We start from the raw sequence: 19,409 nt of genomic DNA, 5'->3' as shown, positions 1-19,409 counted from the left end.
ACGGTGTTTTGTTTCATTACTACGTTTTAATTACCACAAAACATACAAATACAATATCATCTAAAAATACAAAGTTGCATGTAATTCGAAATGGTCAGTGCTTTCGTTTACAGGTACACCGATTTGGACTAGCACACACTTACAATTAGAAATCACATTTATTACAATACAGTCATTCATATTAAAATGTTTGATCAAATATGTCAATCTTCTATGACGGTAGGTTATATATTGTTTCCTAAAGATGATGATTATCGAAGCATTTTTAGGCTATTGCATAACTTTTATCGCGGGTTTTGAGCGTGTAGACTGTATCAAGAAATTCCGTAACGAAAATAAAACCTAACACCCCCACTCCGCCTACCATGTAGCTCGCGTTCAACACATTCACACGTTGCGCTTGTGTAGTGTTTGTGAACAAACGCGCCGCGTGACGTCGCACTGCATGCGCATCGTGAAAAGTTTGCCTGTCTCTATCTCGCGCGGTCTATCTTATGAGTGTGAAGGGGACAGTTAATGTTTATAAATATAGTTATATATCTTATTATATAGTTTCTATCTTATATATCTTATTTTATTATTGTTTTAATATTAAATTATTATTGTTAAATTATAATTGCATAAGTTGATAAAAATGCTATGCAATAGCTTTACCGCGGCAGTTCCCGAGTGCCGCACGTGTTTTTTTTTAATTATTTTCGTTTTAATGTAATTGCACGTATATTCATAACAAACGCAGGTTAAATTATTCACATTCGTTAATACCTATACTAATTATACTACTAGCTGTCATCCGCGGCTTCGCTCGCGTGGTCAAAGAAAATTGTCAGTGTAATTCCCGTGCGTTTGACTTTTTTAGTAATAAATTAGGAAAAAACTTATGTCACGGCTCTGGCCTAAAATTAATAGTTTATAAAGAACTTTTCAATCCGTTGCTTCGTTTCAATATGAAAAAAAGACAAACAAACAAACACACTTTGACTTATTATTAGTAAGTATGATTGTAGGATTCTTATAATTGTCGAAATATTATATTTATTATTTATGTATCAATTATCCACTGTTAGCATTCTAGTTCAAAACAGATATGTTATTCAAAAAAAAAGCTGAAGTTTTATAGTCCAAAAAATCGTCATTAAAAATATTTCTACTGTAAATCTTGATTTGAAAAAATATGACGGTTAAACTGATAATTGACAATGCACTTTTCTTTTTACCGTTCTATATAGTTAAGTTGTCTATAACGCTCAAACGCAAGCGTTAGAACTACATGTATGTAGGTAGGTCAAATATTAGAGTGTATTATCTATGGATATATATTTAAACTATGTTTAACATTCTGTTGTTGTGATGCATAGTGCGCGCAAGATAAGTCTTAGCGCGGCCAAAATCGGAACTAATCTTGTGTCGCTATTTTTGTGCGCCGTGTTTTTATTAATTTTCTAAGTAAATAACAGCTAGCAAATGCCGAAAGCGATTTAAAGGGCTGGCGGGGACATTGTGCGGCTTAAACGTGCTTGTGAAGAAGAACGAGACAATAATGGGCCTATGTTATCGTATAAGGTAATTTTGGGGGCTACCAATGCATTAAAATTCCCATATTATTCTCGATTTCTTTGTTCTTCTTCTTTTCTCTTCATTCTTTTCATTCCATATTAAAATAATGTGATGCATTATTTTGTTTTAAGCATTTCCCGTAACACACCGTTACCCAAATCACTCGAGAGAGTAATGTAGCAGCAGCTCCATTTTCAAAAATGTGACTCCAGGAAAAACAAGAAATAGGAAGGAAAAGATTGCTGATTTAGATGATTTTGATAAGAGCTCTGTTAAGACTTAAAATAGATTTGTTTTATATCGTAAAATCCCTACAATAAACAAACTTTGGTTTGAATCAAAAGCTGATATTGATTTTAAATATGGCAAAACATCTTTAATAATAAGCACCTTAAAGATTACGGGCAATAGTTTTAAGACGTGTCAAGTAGTGTGGCTTCTGATGAAAAATTCCGAATCGAAGGCATTGACCTACTGCAGGAGCATTCCTGTCAAATTTAAAAATACTACAAGATATTAAAGAAACGACTTACAAGTTTCTTATTGCTTTTTAATTTCCTTTTTTATATTATATCCTAATCGAAATAACTTAGTGCATCACAGTTGATGCACTAATATCTACTAACTATATATTATATATTAATTATATAACTATATATAACTAATATAAAATACAGTTATTTTGCTGATAAATTTCAATTATTTTGGTTTATAAAATTAGACATCACTTCACTAAATGAAGGAATAAATATTAGTCAAGCTGGCAACATTATGCACGCCACCAGTCGCGCGCAGACTTATCTTGCGCGCTTTTTTTTATGTTGAATATATCCGCGTTCCACAGATTATTTCGACTCCAGAACACGCAGAGACAATATGAACGCTAGTCAAAACTTGTGCAAAAGCATCTAACTTCATAATTGCTAGATTTGAATGCACTATTACATCGAATATTTTAAAAATCGCAATGCATACTTATAAGTTATACATCATTACGCTATCACATAAATAACACAGTTTAATTAATATACATTTTACAACATCATGACACAGCGACATTAAAAACTTTACATTTTTCGAATATTGTCTACATCAATAAAAGCAGTCAGGAATGTATTCTTACGTGAAATTTAATGGAAGAAACAGTCAAAATATTTTTGATATGACCTCTTTTTATTAGGAACTATTTCAATATATTATTACTCACTACGTTAAATTTGATTACAGTTAGATCTTTAAATATATATTTTTTTAGTACATACTGGAATGATTTTGTATGAACAAATAGATATATTAAAATGATGTAACATGTTTACGAACGGCTTTTAGTACACATACTATAGTAAATAATTAAAAAAAAAAAAACTTGAGTATTTTTTTTTTCTGGTAACACCGTTCAACTATCAATTCGTCTGGTGTTTAATAAAACTTTAATATTTTCTATATTAAAATATTATATACGAAAAGTTTAATCTGTCGTTTTGGTCTAAAATCTACAACCCATCGTAGATAAAACGCCATGATTTTGTCTTGGTCACTTATTGACTAACAGAACGTGTTAGAAAGGGACGAATGATCTAATTTTTGTTAATTGCTTTGATGGGTGGACGAGCTCACAGCCCACCTGGTGTTATGTGGTTACTGGAGCTCATAGACATCTACAACGTAAATGCGTCATCTAAGGTCTCAGTATAGTCACACCGGCTGCCCCGCCCTTTAAACCGAAACGCATTACTGCTTCACGGCAGAAATATGCAGGGCGGTGGTACCTACCCGTGCGGACTCACCAGACGTCCTACAACCAGTAAAATTTGAGTGTAAAAAAAACCATGGGGCGTTTTAATTGAATAAGTTGGAATTGTTGCTTAGTTCTTAGCTCGAGTCCGAGCCGCTTGAGCCTTTGTCCGGAGTATGTGGGGGAGAGTGTCTGGGCGATGTCTTCGAAGGCATTTGATATGACATATGCATCTGTATTGTATCCCTGGCCTTCCTGGCGTTCTTGTACGTTAGTGAATTCGCTCTGGGCTTGCGTCTCGAGAAGTGGCGTTCGACCCACTTCAGCATCGCCAGTACAGAGTCGGTGGAGGACAAACGTCGTTCTGCCGACGTTTTTATGATGTTCGATGATACGATGCGGAAGGTGGCAGCCATACCTTTTAAAGCCTGTAAGTTTATGAGAACTAACATGAAATATGTTCTGGAGGAAGCGAGCGCGAGTGAAAGCCAGTGGCCTATTGAAAAGTTTAATAATATCGCTTTTTTTTTCCTTGAGCTGACAGCCTTGAGAGGCTATTTCAGCGTAACCTTAACTAGTAGAGTGATGCTAACACTGACCCTAGCAAGAGCTGGTGCTTCGCAGAATCTACGACCGGATCCGAAACGCGACCCACTGAGAAGATCCGGCGAGAAACTCATTGGGCTGTGTCTATCTATGGGGATGTCGCAACCACATTACAACTGCTATACTAGGGAGGACGGGCTCACGGTACCACAACATCAGAATGCGAGTGCCGCCGCTATACATCATGAGATATAAGGTCTTGACTGACTAGAGACGAGTTTTGACTGACATGAGATATGAGGTCTGTATTGGGCACCGGATATCCTCGCGCGGATCTCACTCGCCTTCGAGACCGCGAAATTGATGAATACTGGTGGTAGGGGATATTGGAAGCCCGAATGACTAGGTACCAACCTATTCCTGCGATGAAGTAGTCATGAATTCCGATTTGAAGGGTGGGATAGCCACTTTGCAGTTGAGACAACATCTATTATGGTAGGTTTCACATTCTGATGTCTATTATGTTCAGTATGGCTTTACCCATTAAATAAAATAACTAATTTGAAGAATAAGATGCTAACCAGCATAGCGTCTTCGTCGGTGTTGTCGTCACCGGCGTATATGATCCTGATCCTTTCGCTCCAGTCCAAACCGAATGCTGTCCTCAAGATGTAGATCGAAGCTCGTCCTGTTAGACAACAAAAAAACCATAGATTCTCAAATTTTTTTTTCTTTTTTCATTGACGGCTCATGCTCACATCGCTTTTAAGTGATCATCGTCGATCGATACTCAGAATGTTAGAGGCGTTACTGACTAAGGCTTGGTCTATTGCATTAAAATTGTATAATTTACCTTTGTCCCAATGCACCGGCGGCCGGGCGTCCAGCGCGCAGCATGCGTGGTCAAGAGGGCAGCCTGAGATTTTGATCAACTTCGGGACCCAAAGTATTGAACAGAGCATCTAATTGTGGCTCCCGTTGTGGCACTCACCTTTGTCCCATTGCACCGGGGGCCGCGCCTCCAGCGCGCAGTGCGCCGGCGCCGGGGTGAAGCCCGAGGCCGTGATGAGCTTGCGGGCCTGCTCGGCCAGCGCGGCCCGCTTCGGCACGGGAGTCTCGCGGTAGTGGAACGTTAGCAACGCTCCTTTGTTCTCAACCCAAGCTCCGTCTTTGCATACCTTAGTAGAGAATAGACGGGAAACTTATTGAAATGTCTATTTAAAACATTTACTGGATGTAGGACCTCTTGTGAGTCCGCACGGGTAGGTACCACCGCCCTGCCTATTTCTGCCGTGAAGCAGTAATGCGTTTCGGTTTGAAGGATGCTGCAGCCGTTGTAACTAAACTGAGACTTTCCTGGTCCTGGATAAAAAAAGGGTTTATTGTTATTTCTTGAATTATGGCAATTGACTTCTTGCGTTGCCGTTGTTGCCAGTGTCACATTTATAATAATCTCCAATTTTATAATACATCTTACATACATAACAAAAACGTTGCGAAATGAGATGAAATTGATTTATTCGAGACCTTAATCAATTGTGATGAAATGAAATGAAACGGAATGAGGTAAAGTCTCAGTAAAATGGTGGTTATCTACTAAGACTATTTGAAAGAACCCGAGAAGCAGCGTCCACCGCTTTTTTTACTATTACAGATGCTAAGCAGTTAGTAAACCATCATTATTAGAGGTTTAAACCTGAAGAAACATTAAACAAATACACAATTTTTAACATAAATATTATAGATGTTCGGGCACAAAACCCGCGATCTATAACTACCATACCGCCTTTATTACTGTCAAAACAAAAAAATTAACATAGATAATATTTGTTTCAAAAGTATTGGAATGGTGGAATATGGAATATGGCGGGATTTTGAAACGGTTATGAAACGAAGTGAAAAAAAAAAACAAAAAAATCTCATTACCTGCTCCTGCAGTGATTTGAGCAGGTCAACGACCTTGTCTTGCAGCTCCATCGGCATTGGATGGACAAACTTGCTGCCGTCAGGATGTAAGATCTCCAGACCGTGGTTACCCGCATACGTGATGCCTTCGATACCGACCTGTAAACAATATGAATAATTATAATTAAATTAAATGTACTATTTAAAACCTACATTAATAAAAGTTAAAGCTATCTATTTTATACATATATCGGTATTTACGTTGCAATGTACACGAAGAAGTAATTGGAAAAGCCGTCTTAATTTAAGACCAAGGTACATATTATTCCGAAACATCAAAAAACTCTCCAAACCTTTTTCCCGACCGTTCGTCTGCACTTACGTACTTGCGTAAATGCGCCACCCACCTTGAGATATCAGTTCTCAGGTCTCAGTATAGTTACAACCACGGAATAGATAAATAAGGTTACCTTATTTGAGTCGTCTATTATCAAAGGTGGCAATCTGTGCATTTGGACAAAAAAATGTTATTGATATGTCAATACAGATTGATTTGAATATAATCGTCTCCTTCAAAGAATACGGTTCAAAACCTGCATGAAATAAAGGTTAATACTTAACCTGTTATTTATCTAAGATGTCGTTCAGAAGAGTTTTGTGACTGCCAATGGAATACAAAGTCAATAATTCGTTTTTCTGATTTACCAATAATTGTCCAAAAGTCATATTGCCGGCTTTGATAATAGTCGACTCATTTATCTATTCCGTGGTTACAACGGCTGCCCCGTCCTTCAAACCGAAACGCATTACTGCTTCACGGCAGAAATAGGCAGGGTGGTGGTACCTAGCAGCGCGGACTCACAAGAGGTTCTACCATCAGTAATTACGCAAATTATAATTTTGCGGGTTTGATTTTTATTACACGATGTTATTCCTTCAACGTGGAAGTCAATCGTGAACATTTGTTGAGTACGTATTTCATTGAAAAAATTGATACCCGCCTGGGATTCGAATACCGGTGCATCGCTCAACACAAATGCACGTCTTTATCCTTTAGGCCACGACAACTTCTATATATTTATATATTTTTTTATTGCCTTTGTAGGCAGACGAGCACATGAGTGGTGAGTGGTTACCGTCGCTCATAGAAGTCAGCAATGCCAGGAGCAGAGCCAAGCCGCTGCCTGCAGTTTGGATTTAAAAACATTATCAGAAGCTTCTCATGTTGTTTTACTGTCGTGAAGTAAATTTTTTTTTTCGCAACTTTTACCGACATGTAAGAGAAGTTTTAAAATGTTGTTTTATTATTTATCAATAACTTAGGTCAATACCATGTGCATGGCTTCTTAACGACCAAATTGAAAATCTATACTAATATTATAAAGAGGAAAGATTTGTTTGTTTGTTTATATTGAATAGGCTCCGAAACTACTGAACCGATTAGAAATATTCTTTCACTGTTTGGAAGCTACACCATTTCCGAGTGACACAGGATATAATCTGTTTTGAAAAAAATTAGGGATCCTCTCTAAAACTCCAATAATGTAACCCAAGGTGTAAAAAAAATACCTAAAATATTCTTTATGTCGCCTGCCCTGCGAAAACTATTGATGATAGAATAAAATAATGTACTACGACTTTGTAGAACACATTATTATTTACAAAAAGTGTCGCGACACTAACATGTCTAACTATTTTAATTATGCCGCAATAAGTGTTCTTTTATTTTAACAACAACGTCAAATATCGTCGAAATTTTTGTTAAACACCCGAGCGGAGCCGGTGCGGGCCGCTAGTTTGAAATAAAATTGCTGCTTTTTGCATACAATCAAGGGAACTTGTATAAAGTATTAACCAAATCCGGGCCGGTTTTTTGGCTGATATTTGATTTGACTTTAATCCCATCGCTACCAAACTTAAGCTAAGCGAATAGATCGGTCTAGCCGTTTCGGAGTTTTTAAGGAACACAGATACACATATCGACTGATTTGTGATATACATAGGTATATAGTTGGACTAAACAACAATATCATGAACTTTAACGTTACCAAGATAAAATTGACGTAATAAATTACTTATAATGAACATAAATAAATATCGAATTCCAAGAAGAATCTTGCAATTATCTAGTGTGATACAGTTTCGTTTGCAACAGGCCGCACTATCAAATGTACTGTGATGAACTCTGACTGTCTGTATGTATTATCTTAACAAAACGCATACCGACTTGTTGTTCCAAATTTTTGATAAAATAAACCTATTCATTGTATGTATGTATGTATTGTATGTATGTATATATTTATTCAGAAAACTTACACTTTCATTTAAACCATGCCCCGCAAAACTGCTTCTGCTTACGCAGTTTGACTGCAGGTAACTCGCTTTAGCTTATAAATTATTAAATTAGGTTATATTAATACAATTAATTTACGTAAATGGTTACAACGTATTTGACAAGTGTTTTTTTAATAAACTTTTAAATTTAGCAAGTATAGGCTCACACGTCTTATGTACTCGGGTAAACTATTGAGTGAGTATGGAACTCATTTTTAACGTTATATGGGCCTTTTGCTTTATATTCTCTGATCTATATCTTTAAGTATGGGCAAACGAGCTCACGGCCTACTCACCTTGAGATATGAGGTCGATATGTCATCAGTATTGACGTAATTCAAGCAACAATTAAAGTTTAGAATCAAAACGATATTTCTAGAAACTTTCCTGTAATCAGTTTGTGTATTTTCAGTAGTTGTGTATTAATATTATTTCAATGCATTGTCAATTAAAAAAAAAGGATTTAGTATTGCTTAAATACAGTCAAATTTCCGTATAGACTAAACCGAACTGTCCACATTTTATTAAGTATGATGTATTATCTATGATGTCCACCAGATCTAATAACGGATCGGAATGATTGTTCCAAATCTATATACCATGTGTAGTAAGTATACCTTTATCAATGTATAATATAAATAAGCAAAGACAAAACATTTTTATCGTGCCACCCGTTTTTCTTCTTTTTTTTTACACTAGAAAGTTTTTATCAAGTTTTCCGTCGCGATTCAAATGTTTTAAGAAAATTTTCGATCTAAAAGAACGCCCCTTGAACAAGGTGTTTGAAGTTTGATTTATTGTTGTCGATGTATTTTATTACTATTCCTGTCTTTTATATTATAAACGCGCTTTATATAATTTACTGAATTCCATGACATATGTTAAGATCTTAGATTTCAATTGACCTAGATTAGAATAACACGATGTTTGCCTTAAATTTCTGGTCTGTATCACACTCATAACTTATGTGTCTTGAATAACAAATCATTGATTGCAACTACATTATACAATTCATTATAACTATAATGAGTTCATACAATTTACAATTTACTTGTTTGTACATAATGACGACGACGGAACTATATTTGTGTCTTGTAATCTATACTAATATTATAAAGAGGAAAGATTTGTTTGTTTGTTTGTATTGAATAGGCTCCGAAACTACTGAACCGATTTGAAAAATTCTTTCACTGTTTGGAAGCTAAGCTATTCCCGAGTGACATAGGATATAATCTTTTTTGAAAAAAAATAGCAATCCTTACTAAAACTCCAATAATGTAAGCCAAGGTGTCAAAAAATTACCTAAAATATTCTTTACATCGCGTGCCCTGCGAAAACTATTGATGATAGAATAAAATAATTTACTACGACTTTATAGAACACATTATTATTTACAAAAAGTGTCGGGACAGCATATGTCTAACTATTATAGTTATGCCGCAATAAGTGTTCTTTTATTGAAAAAAAATTAAACGACATCAAATACCGTTGAAATTTTTGATAAAGACCCGAGCGGAGCCGGAGCGGGCTGCTAGTAGCTTTATAAAAGTAACATATTGTATAAACGATTTTTTTTGTTTTCCAACTGAACAAATAATTCATGTAAAAATTTCAAAAAAAAAGAAAAACCGCACTTGAAACTAGTTCACGCCTCGTATTATTATATCAATAATAATTCAATGGAATAACGTGATGTTTATCGTGAAATATAAATTGCCGATATTTTTGCCAAATATTGACGTAAGTACAGTATGTAACGCGTGCGGGAGATTGCGAATTATTCAACCTGACCGACATGACCTTTTAATATCTTTTATTGTTGAAAACCGTAAGAAATTAACTTTCTGACGTTTCTTCGTATACATATCTACATACTGACTGTATTACATACTGTATGAGTATACAGCTGCTTATTTCGCGAAACATTATCATAGTAGGGTCGTTTTCAAAGGGGATGGCCCATTTTAGGCCCAAAGCGGACAATAGATTATAGAAAAAATACTTAGTGCATTAATTTTGTCATAAATAAATATGCATTTACTTTCTTGCAAATAAGCGCCACTATAGTTTACAATAAGTAGTTTAAAAAAAGTAATTCTATTGAAAAAACAAGGATTTTTATTTTTGCGGGAAAAATATTGCCAGCTTCAAATCCTTTTACGTATGAAGTAAATATTTTGAGTATATAAATAAAACATATAAATAAATCATTTTAAGTATTATCATTAATCAAACGATTTTAATGAATTTTATGCACATAAAATAACATCGAAGACATACCCATTGGACTTTAACTTGTAACTATACTTGAGACCTTAGAACTTATATCTCAAGGTGGGTGGCGCATTTACGTTGTAGATGTATGTGGGCTCGAGTAACCACTTAGCAACACCAGGGTGGCTGTGAGCTCGCCCACCCATCTAAGCAATAAAAAAAACTTTACTATACTAGTTATTTAAATATGTACAACTAAAACAAAAACATAAAAAATTATGTGTACTCGTAAAAAAAAGATTAAGATATAAATCAATTATCGGTTATTTAAAAAAATAATCGATATATGAATTTCATGTAATTATTTTTCTTTATACTGACAACACTGAATTTAATCTGACTGACTGATACTTCGCTTGCTGCTTGTGGTGTTGTGCTTGCGTACAAAATGGATGTGTTTTGATTTTTCGTCGATTTATTTTACTTTTATCAATAACGTTTCATACTACGACTAAAAAACATTGTGTGAATTGTGGTTTTACCCTGACCGAGATTTAAAACCGTGTATATGCACTCCTTTGCTATTTTTAGATGATACTAATTGTGTATGAAGATGAAGAAAATATAGATATTTAAAGAATTAAGTGTGTTTTTGTACCCTATTGGATAAAAATACATTAGGAACATCTTAAACATTAAGAAAAGAAAAGTTCTTGAAGTATCTCACAATCCTACACTTATTTATATAGAAAATTAACCTCAAAACGAGTTTTTATTTTTATTATATTTTTTATAATAGTGGCGTCAATTTCAATATATTTTTTGAGATATCCAATACATTTAAGAATTTGAATCAGTACATTTTTATAGTAATATTTGATGTCCATCTTGGGCCTAGCACACTATGGAGAGTGGGCAATCCCCTTTGGGGTCAAAAGCGAGTTATTTGATTTAATTCTCATAACCTCAATGTTACCGTAATTATATTATAAGTACAGTAAATTTGTTTTCATGACAACAGGCACGTGATCCTATAACTATATATGTATTCGTAAACACTGTTAAATTAGGAGCACAGATAACCCCCAATTAGGAGTTATACATTAAAAACTACCCCAAATCTCATTCGTATCACTGGTTCGAAATTCAAATTCTAACTTGTTTGAATTTTTCCAGTAATGCATGTTGAAATTCGGCAATTTTATTTAATCAGTATATAATAATAACAATAATAAAGGAATACTAACTAGAAGTTAGAACATTATTAAAAACAAAAGAAGTACGATTTCTAAGCTTTTTAAAAAAGTTCCTATTTAAATTGCAATTGCGTAAAATGAAAAATATAAATTAATATTATATAATATTATCAATAAATGAGTGATTGACTTGATTGTGATGAAGCATTTTTTATTCTGAACACGCCTAAATACAAAAAAATTGAAAATTAGAGCAAGTTTAAATTCATGAAATCGTTACTTTGGCTTTGGCCGCAAAATTGAAAACGACCCAGTACCGTTCGTATGAATACGATGATGTACCACGTTTCGGAATTATTAAAAAATATCGAAATAGCGCGTTAAAAGTACATAATTTTTTTTTATTGCTTAGATGGGTGGACGAGCTCACAGCCCACCTGGTGTTAAGTGGTTACTGGAGCCCATAGACATCCACAACGTAAATGCGCCACCCACCTTGAGATATAAGTTCTAAGGTCTCAAGTATAGTTACAACGGCTGCCCCACCCTTCAAACCGAAACGCATTACTGCTTCACGGCAGAAATAGGCAGGGACATAATATCGAGGAGTGAAAGACTATTTCGCTTAAGGGACATTTTTGCAGCTTCCCAGGAGAGATATTTAAAGTTTGAATTTTGGAAAGAATATCATGAAAAAAAAAGCTTTAGCAATTTGAACGGTAAAAACATCGATATATTACCACATCGATGATATAGATGTAGGTACAATCCGGGAGTCACAACTATTTTGCTGACAGTAAAATTAAATAGTTTGATTACAATTACAATTAAATTTTATTTATACAGAAAATATCAGGCTTAGGACTTACAAAAGTTAACAAAGTAAAAAATAGGTTGCTGGACTATTTTTTTCAGTAATATTTGTTGTAAAGAATCATTTTGTTGTATGCTATCCATACATGTTAAGTAAGATATTTCCATGCAATATTATATGATTTCTAAAGAATATAAACTAAAATTTATAAAGGTATATATATCGATAGGTATAAACATAATTGAAGTTCGATTAAAAACATCGAATTGTTGATGCTAATACCAAATTAAACAGACCTTTAATTGCAAAAATAAATTCCGCGTATTAGTCGAAATGCCGCTTAAATCAAATAACCTTTGACCCTTTGATATTTTTATACGAGATTTGATATTAATTTTAAAGTTTGAATTATTTTTATAATTCTGTTCGTAATCAAAACAGACATGATCAAAAAAAAAAGTTATAATAAAGATACTGGTTGCGAATTCGTCACGCGACGTCATAGAATTAGCTTGAGATAGTAATAATATTATGTACAAATGTATCTAACGATAACTTGAGCGCGTTTTTATCATTGGCGCTTATTTTTCGCGCCTCTTCTTTGCCTTGACCCGATTCTTGAGGTCGGCCGTCCTCGTTTATGTACGTTAGTGCTGTTGATTGCGTGTCCCATATATTTTATTGCTTTTGTAGACAGAGATCCTGTCACGCAACAGTAGGTGAGTGATCACTGTCGCTCCTAAGTGATTGCCGAAGCCCAAGGGCATCAAGACGTTAATTCCGCCATCCACCTACGATGTTCAGATACCACAGAAGCCTATATTGTAAATATCCTTCCTATGCTTCAAAACAACACGCGTAACTGCTACCACATTCAAAAGTTTGGCTAGTTCAATTACCTTAAACGGTGTTGACAGTCCAAACATTGGACTAAACGTAATTGATCCAACATTGATCCAAATTAAAAATAATATTGTTCATATTTGTACTCACCATTTGCCTGAGGTTGTTAACGTTCCTTCCCGATATGAAGACTGCTACTACATACATTCAAAAGTTTGGCTAGTTCAATTACCTTAAAGGATGTTGAGAGTCCAAACATTGGACCAAACCACATTAATCCAAATATTGATCCAACATTGATCCAAACTTGAAAAAAATATTGTTCATATTTCTACTCACCATTTGCTTGACGTTGTCCACGTTCCTCCCCGATATGATGGCTATGTACACATCGGACATGTTGGAGAGCCTCTGCAGGGTGTGTTTGGTCTCGAGAGGCAGCGTGGCGAGGTCCGGGTGGGGCGCGATCGGGGCCAAGGTACCGTCGTAGTCCAACAGCAGGGCTAGCTTCTGTGTGTACCCGATGTACCTGAAAACGTTCCGATGCCGTATAATTTCACGTCTGTCTTCATTGCGATCGGCTTTTCGATTGCAAGATAAACCTATTGATCGGCTTAAAAAAAAAGGATTAAGTTGTGTCTTGTGAGTCCGCACGGGTAAGTACCACCACGCTGCCTATTTCAGTTATGAAGCAGAAATGCGTTTCGGTTTGTAAGGGCGGGGCAGTCGTTGTAACTATACTGTGGACCTTAGAACTTATATCTCAAGGTGGGTGGCGGAATTTACGTTGTAGATGTCTATGGGCTCCGGTAAATACTTAACACCAGGAGGGCTGTGAGCTGTGAGCTCCACCCATCTATGCAATAAATAAAAAAGAAAAGTTAGATTATAATTCAGTTCGACTTTTATATGAAAATGGAAATATCAGCCATTAGTGGCGTTAAGTGTGGAATGGTGAAATGATTTTTAGCATTGAGAATGTAAACGAGATTAAATAATTACACAAAATAATTCATCATAATAGTGACATTTGAATTCTATTGTTTGACTTTTGTCCCTTCAAGCCATAGGCAGGCACTCATAGCCCTACAACAAGTCCCGAAATTCTTAGAAAATGCTCAACATACTTGGATAAATATTCATCGAAATCGTCAATAGTGACTGGTTGCATGGTAGTGGCTCCAAGGTCGTCGGCCTCTTCCTCCAGAGAGTCCATCGCTTTGAGGAACGCCTTCATCCAGCTGTCCACGTCGTTCAACTGCTCCCTCCGCCTGAGGTGGTTCATGCGGACTGTCCGTTCATCCTCTGGCATTATTAAGGCTCTGAAATACGTTGGGTTTTTGGATGAGGAAAGCATTACACGGGTCAATAATTAGACGAAAAAAAAAATACATGACATGAAACAGTTTGCCTTTCAACTTTAATAAATTGACCACATATGAAACAAAATGCATCAGCATCGTATTTACACTTTCGTGACATTTTAAGTTTTTCTGGGCTTGTACAAAACACCTGATCGTTGTTTATGGATCGAGTGCCATCTAGTGGCACTGTGTAAACGTAAACACCCCACTCTCAGAGCGCGGTTTTTTTGAATGTACATATTAAAATTTATAAAAAAATTGAAAAATGGGTATTATCACTATAACTATCACAAAAGCAAACTTTATATCAAAAAAGGTATTTTATTTTTGTTTTTGTCAATAATTAACCGGAAAAACCTAGTATAAACGTTAGGACAAAAAGAACGATTTTTTTTGTAGAGTTGTGTTATCTATATATTATTATATTAATACGTGAAAAACTTTGTACACCTTTTTATAAAAATTGCGCGGACGGAGGAGTATGAAATTTTCCACACTTATAGAGAATATAGAGAAGGAGTGCAGAATGCTAATTTTTTTTTTAAGTTATACATTAAAAATACATTAAATAAACAAGAAAAACATTACACACACTACCATGTATTTGACACACACTCATAATAACATATACATTCTTTGTTGTCAAACTTTTGTTATTGCTTAAGGTCTGTGTATTGTCAATCTTTAATATTGTTTATCTATAGTGTAGTCTTGGCGAAATCTGTGATTATAGAAGTATAATAGTCTTTAACAATAGAACCATTTTAATGTTCAAACTTATAATTTCAATGAATTATAGTCGAATTTCGACTACTGCGGGACCACTAGCTCAGAAAAGCTCAGAAAGAAGTTTGGACTTCTAACATTGACAACGATTGAAAACGTCAAAAGGTAGATTCAGCAAAGATATGTAATGAGGATTCTTTGGAGAGGTCGGTACTTAAATACCTATGAATGACTTCGGCCGCATCGTCGAGCTCATAAGGATTGCATATAAGAGCCTCGTGCATCATTTCTCCTGCTCCAGCAAATGGCGACACTATTAATACTCCAGGAGGCTTATTGATCTGACAAGCCACAAACTCTTTCGCGACCAGGTTCATGCCGTCTCTTAATGGAGTTACAAGTGCCACAGCAGCATCGCGATAAAACGCCGCTAACTCATCTTGACCAACGCAGCCGTAAATATATCTAAAATCATAGAGAAAATTACAGATTAGATTATTAGTAATTTAAGGTTTCATAATTTGAAGTGTTTTTTTTAAATTTCCTATTACCTTATCGGCGACCAATTGGGCGTTGTAAATCGACCATTGATCCTGCCAACGAGCTGATCCATCTCCTCCTTCAGATCTTGGTATTCCTTCACATCTGTCCTAGAGGGCACCGAGATCTGGAGCAGAACAACCTTTTCGATATGCTCCGGGTGTTTCTCGAGTAATCTCTCGAAAGCTTTCAACCTATGCACTAATCCTTTGGTATAATCCAGTCTATCAACACCTAATATCACTTTTTGGCTTGTAGAGAACACGGGCTTAGCGTTTTGGGCCAGCTGTACGAATCTCTCGTATGGCACTCCGATCGGTAGCGGTCTCACGCAGATGGTGCGATCTCCCAGTTCGACCAGAAGATTTTTTCTATCGACACGGCAACCCAAGTTTCTTTGGCAGCAGTCAATGAAATTCAAACAGTAATCCTCTATGTGGAATCCCACCATATCACAACCTTTAACCAAATTAATTTTAAAATAGTTTTAAATTAGTTTTTCGAATGAATGCAGGTAACGGATTAAAAACTTACCCAAAATTCCCTGCAAAACTTCATCAGACCACGGGAACAGTCTAAAAATATCCCACGGTGGAAACGGTATGTGCAGAAAGAATGCTAGCTTGCATTTAATCTCATCTTCTTCAGCTCTCTGAAAATATCATTACTTATTCAAATAGTAAATTGTGTTTTGGTGTGCAATAAAGTGTATTCTCTCTCTCTCTCTCTCTCTCACTCAAAGCTTCCGATACTCACAAAATATTTTTAAATGATTACAAAGATTTAAGTATCGTGTACCTGTCGTATCCAATTAGCCGCCAACATCAGATGGTAGTCGTGAACCCACACGATCGGTGGACTTCCATTTTTGTCTTTCTTTTGTTTGTTCAGCAGATGGAGAGCGTGGACTGTCTTCTCAGCAAACTCCTCGTTTATCTTGATATATGCCTTCCAGTGGTCAGCAATGAAAGTGGCACGGTCTGGCATCGAATGAAACAATGGCCAGAATGTCCCGTTACAGCATCCATTGTAGTAGCTGTCGAAGAGTTTAGGTTCCGCGCGAATGGGGACTATCTGAAACATTTTTGCTTATTTGAGGGGGGAATATACAGAAGATACAGATGGAAACAGGTAGAGGTAGATGCGTCACTCCGCAGGTGCCGGCGGAAGATCAGCGCCGCAGTACCGATTGTTTCGTTACTGTTAGGCATTGCTGAGCCGATAACCGTTTCCAAGCCTCGTTATTTTTGTTATCTTTTTTATTTATTTTTTGTACTTAATTTGTGTTTGGAATAAATGTTTATTTTTATTATTATTATTATTATTAGATAAAAATATACTTTCTATTGGTAGGTTGGAGGACAAGGTTACAGCCCATCTGGTGTTAAGTGGTTACCGAAGTTCATAGACATCTTCAACGTAAATGCCGGCACCTACTTTGGATTATGAGTTAAAAGTTTCAATTCTATAGCTGTCCCTTCCTTCAATCCGGCAAATTCACTGTTTCGCGGCAGAAATGAGCACGATAGTGGTATCTACCCGTGTGAGTTCGACAAGACGAGTTACCACAATTAATTACGCAAATTAAAATTTTCAAGGCCTTGATTTTTGTTACGCCATAAAATTCCTTGATCTTGGAAGTCATTCGTGAAGACATGTTAAGTTTACGTATTCATTAGATAAATTGGTAATTCGGTAATAAGCCGAAAACCGTCGCTTCACTCGATACGAATGCGCCAGACGTCTTATCTTTCAAGCCGCGACGACTTGAAAGACCTTTTGTATATTCGCATCGTAACGCGATTTTGAAAATGAACCGAATGTGTAGTCAAAGAATTATCAGTTTCCTCTCCAAATTTACAGTATGCCAATCCATTACTTTGTGTTGTTTGAACTTGTTTGTGCTACAATAACAGTTAGTCATGTTCGAGCTAAGCAAATAGTAGGATTCCATTAGTGATGCCAACTCCGGGGTTTTCACCCCAAATTTAGGGGGAAAAAATCTATACAGGGATTTTTTTAGGGCATGAAATTTTTTGGGGATACTTTTAGGGATAAAATTTTATATAGAAAAATACTTAAAAATACTAAATAACTATTGTTATTAACTAATTATTTATTATTTATTTCTTTACTTATATTGTAATGAATAAATACTTGGTCCGTCGTTGGGGAGTTTTGTTTTGAATTTAGTGGTTTTTGAAATTGCTTTAGGGGGAAAGTTTTCAAACAGCTGGCGACACTGGATTCCATAGTAAATTTATTCAAACACAAGACGCGTCAATGTTAACTTTTATTGACATCGTTAACACAGTGATGATTATCGTCGATTCTATAAATAAACAAACAACGAAGTCATTTTGTTTAAGGACTGTTTTGATCACTGACAGTTAACAGTTTTATGTTAGGTCATTACACAAAACATTATACATAATATGACACCCGAGCATAATACAGTAACAGATAACCTCCATTGAACAATAAGGTCAAGCAAAATTTGCCTACAAACTATGCAATGTATCCGTGTGGTTGAAAAAGCCGTCTTGTCGAAATTTTTTGAAAACAAAAAAAAAATCGTAAATGCTTACATATGTTTCTCATTACTAGCTGACCCGGCAAATGTTGTTTTGCCATATATAAGATTTCTAGGGAATTTCTAGTGTAGAAAAAAAAAACTAACTTATTGTATGTGTGTAAGGATGTGATAGATGAGTGAAAGAGGCATGTAGCGCTGTGAACGATAAGGAAATATAAAAACAACAAAACCTCATTTAATCACATAATGCCCTCATTTCGTCGAAATTTTTTGAAAACAAAAATAAAATCGTAAATGCGTAGATATGTTTCTCATTACTAGCTGGCCCGGCAAACGTTGTTTTGCCATATATAAGATTTCTAGGGAATTCTAGTGTAGAAAAAACAAATAACTTATTGTAAGTGTGTAAGGATGTGGTAAATGAGTGAAAGAGGCATGTAGCGCTGTGAACGATGAGGAAATATAAAAACAACAAAACCTCATTTAATCACATAATGCCTCATTATAACAACAAATAAATGTTAGGGGTGGACAACCCTTATCACTTAGGGGTATGACAAATAGATAGTACCCAATTCTCAGACCTACTGAACGTGCATATAAAATTTCATAAAAATCGGTCAAACCGTTTCAGAGGAGTATGGTAGCTGACACTGTGACACGAGAATTTTATACATAAGATTAGACGTTACACAGGAAATACACTCGCATTCTAGTCAAATCAAATATTAAATCGCACGCTGCTTTGAAACGGCTACTGTACACTGAGTGTGATGCATAGTTATGTTCGCAACATGAAGTTAATTATCAGCTAATTTACAGGTGAGAGCATTTTGTTTTGTTTTACCTACAGTGCGACGTATAATGCAAGTATCCGCGCTCCTATCTAACAGTATTCTTATTTATTGCTTAAATGGGTGGACGAGCTTACAGCCCACCTGGTGTTAAGCGGTTACTGGAGCCCATAGACATCTACAACGTAAATGCGCCACCCACCTTGAGATATAAGTTCTAAGGTCTCAAGTATAGTTATAACGGCTGCCCCAGCCTTCAAACCAAAACGCATTACTGCTTCACGGCAGAAATAGGCAGGGTGATG

The 19,409-nt window shown here is 35.7% G+C and overlaps 1 protein-coding gene across 1 annotated transcript in view; it reads right to left on the bottom strand.

The window, feature by feature from the left end:
* Nucleotides 1–6: 6 nt before the first annotated feature.
* Nucleotides 7–19,409, bottom strand: part of LOC101741435 (uncharacterized) — a 31,671-nt gene continuing 12,268 nt past the window's right edge. The window contains exons 3-12 of the mRNA XM_004926755.5: nt 16,573–16,848; nt 16,309–16,426; nt 15,786–16,233; nt 15,457–15,699; nt 14,272–14,466; nt 13,484–13,673; nt 5,765–5,902; nt 4,830–5,016; nt 4,420–4,526; nt 7–3,720 (exon numbers count right to left, since the gene is read on the bottom strand). Of these exons, the coding sequence (XP_004926812.1) occupies nt 3,430–3,720; nt 4,420–4,526; nt 4,830–5,016; nt 5,765–5,902; nt 13,484–13,673; nt 14,272–14,466; nt 15,457–15,699; nt 15,786–16,233; nt 16,309–16,426; nt 16,573–16,848 (2,193 nt within the window). The 3' untranslated portion in view covers nt 7–3,429. The remainder of the gene's footprint in view (nt 3,721–4,419; nt 4,527–4,829; nt 5,017–5,764; nt 5,903–13,483; nt 13,674–14,271; nt 14,467–15,456; nt 15,700–15,785; nt 16,234–16,308; nt 16,427–16,572; nt 16,849–19,409) is intronic.

This window comes from Bombyx mori, chromosome 12 (assembly GCF_030269925.1).
Source record: "Bombyx mori chromosome 12, ASM3026992v2".
NCBI classification, from domain to species: Eukaryota; Metazoa; Arthropoda; class Insecta; order Lepidoptera; family Bombycidae; genus Bombyx; species Bombyx mori.
The sequence above is the reverse complement of the archived record's forward strand: the minus strand, read 5'-3'. Positions and strand labels throughout refer to the sequence as shown.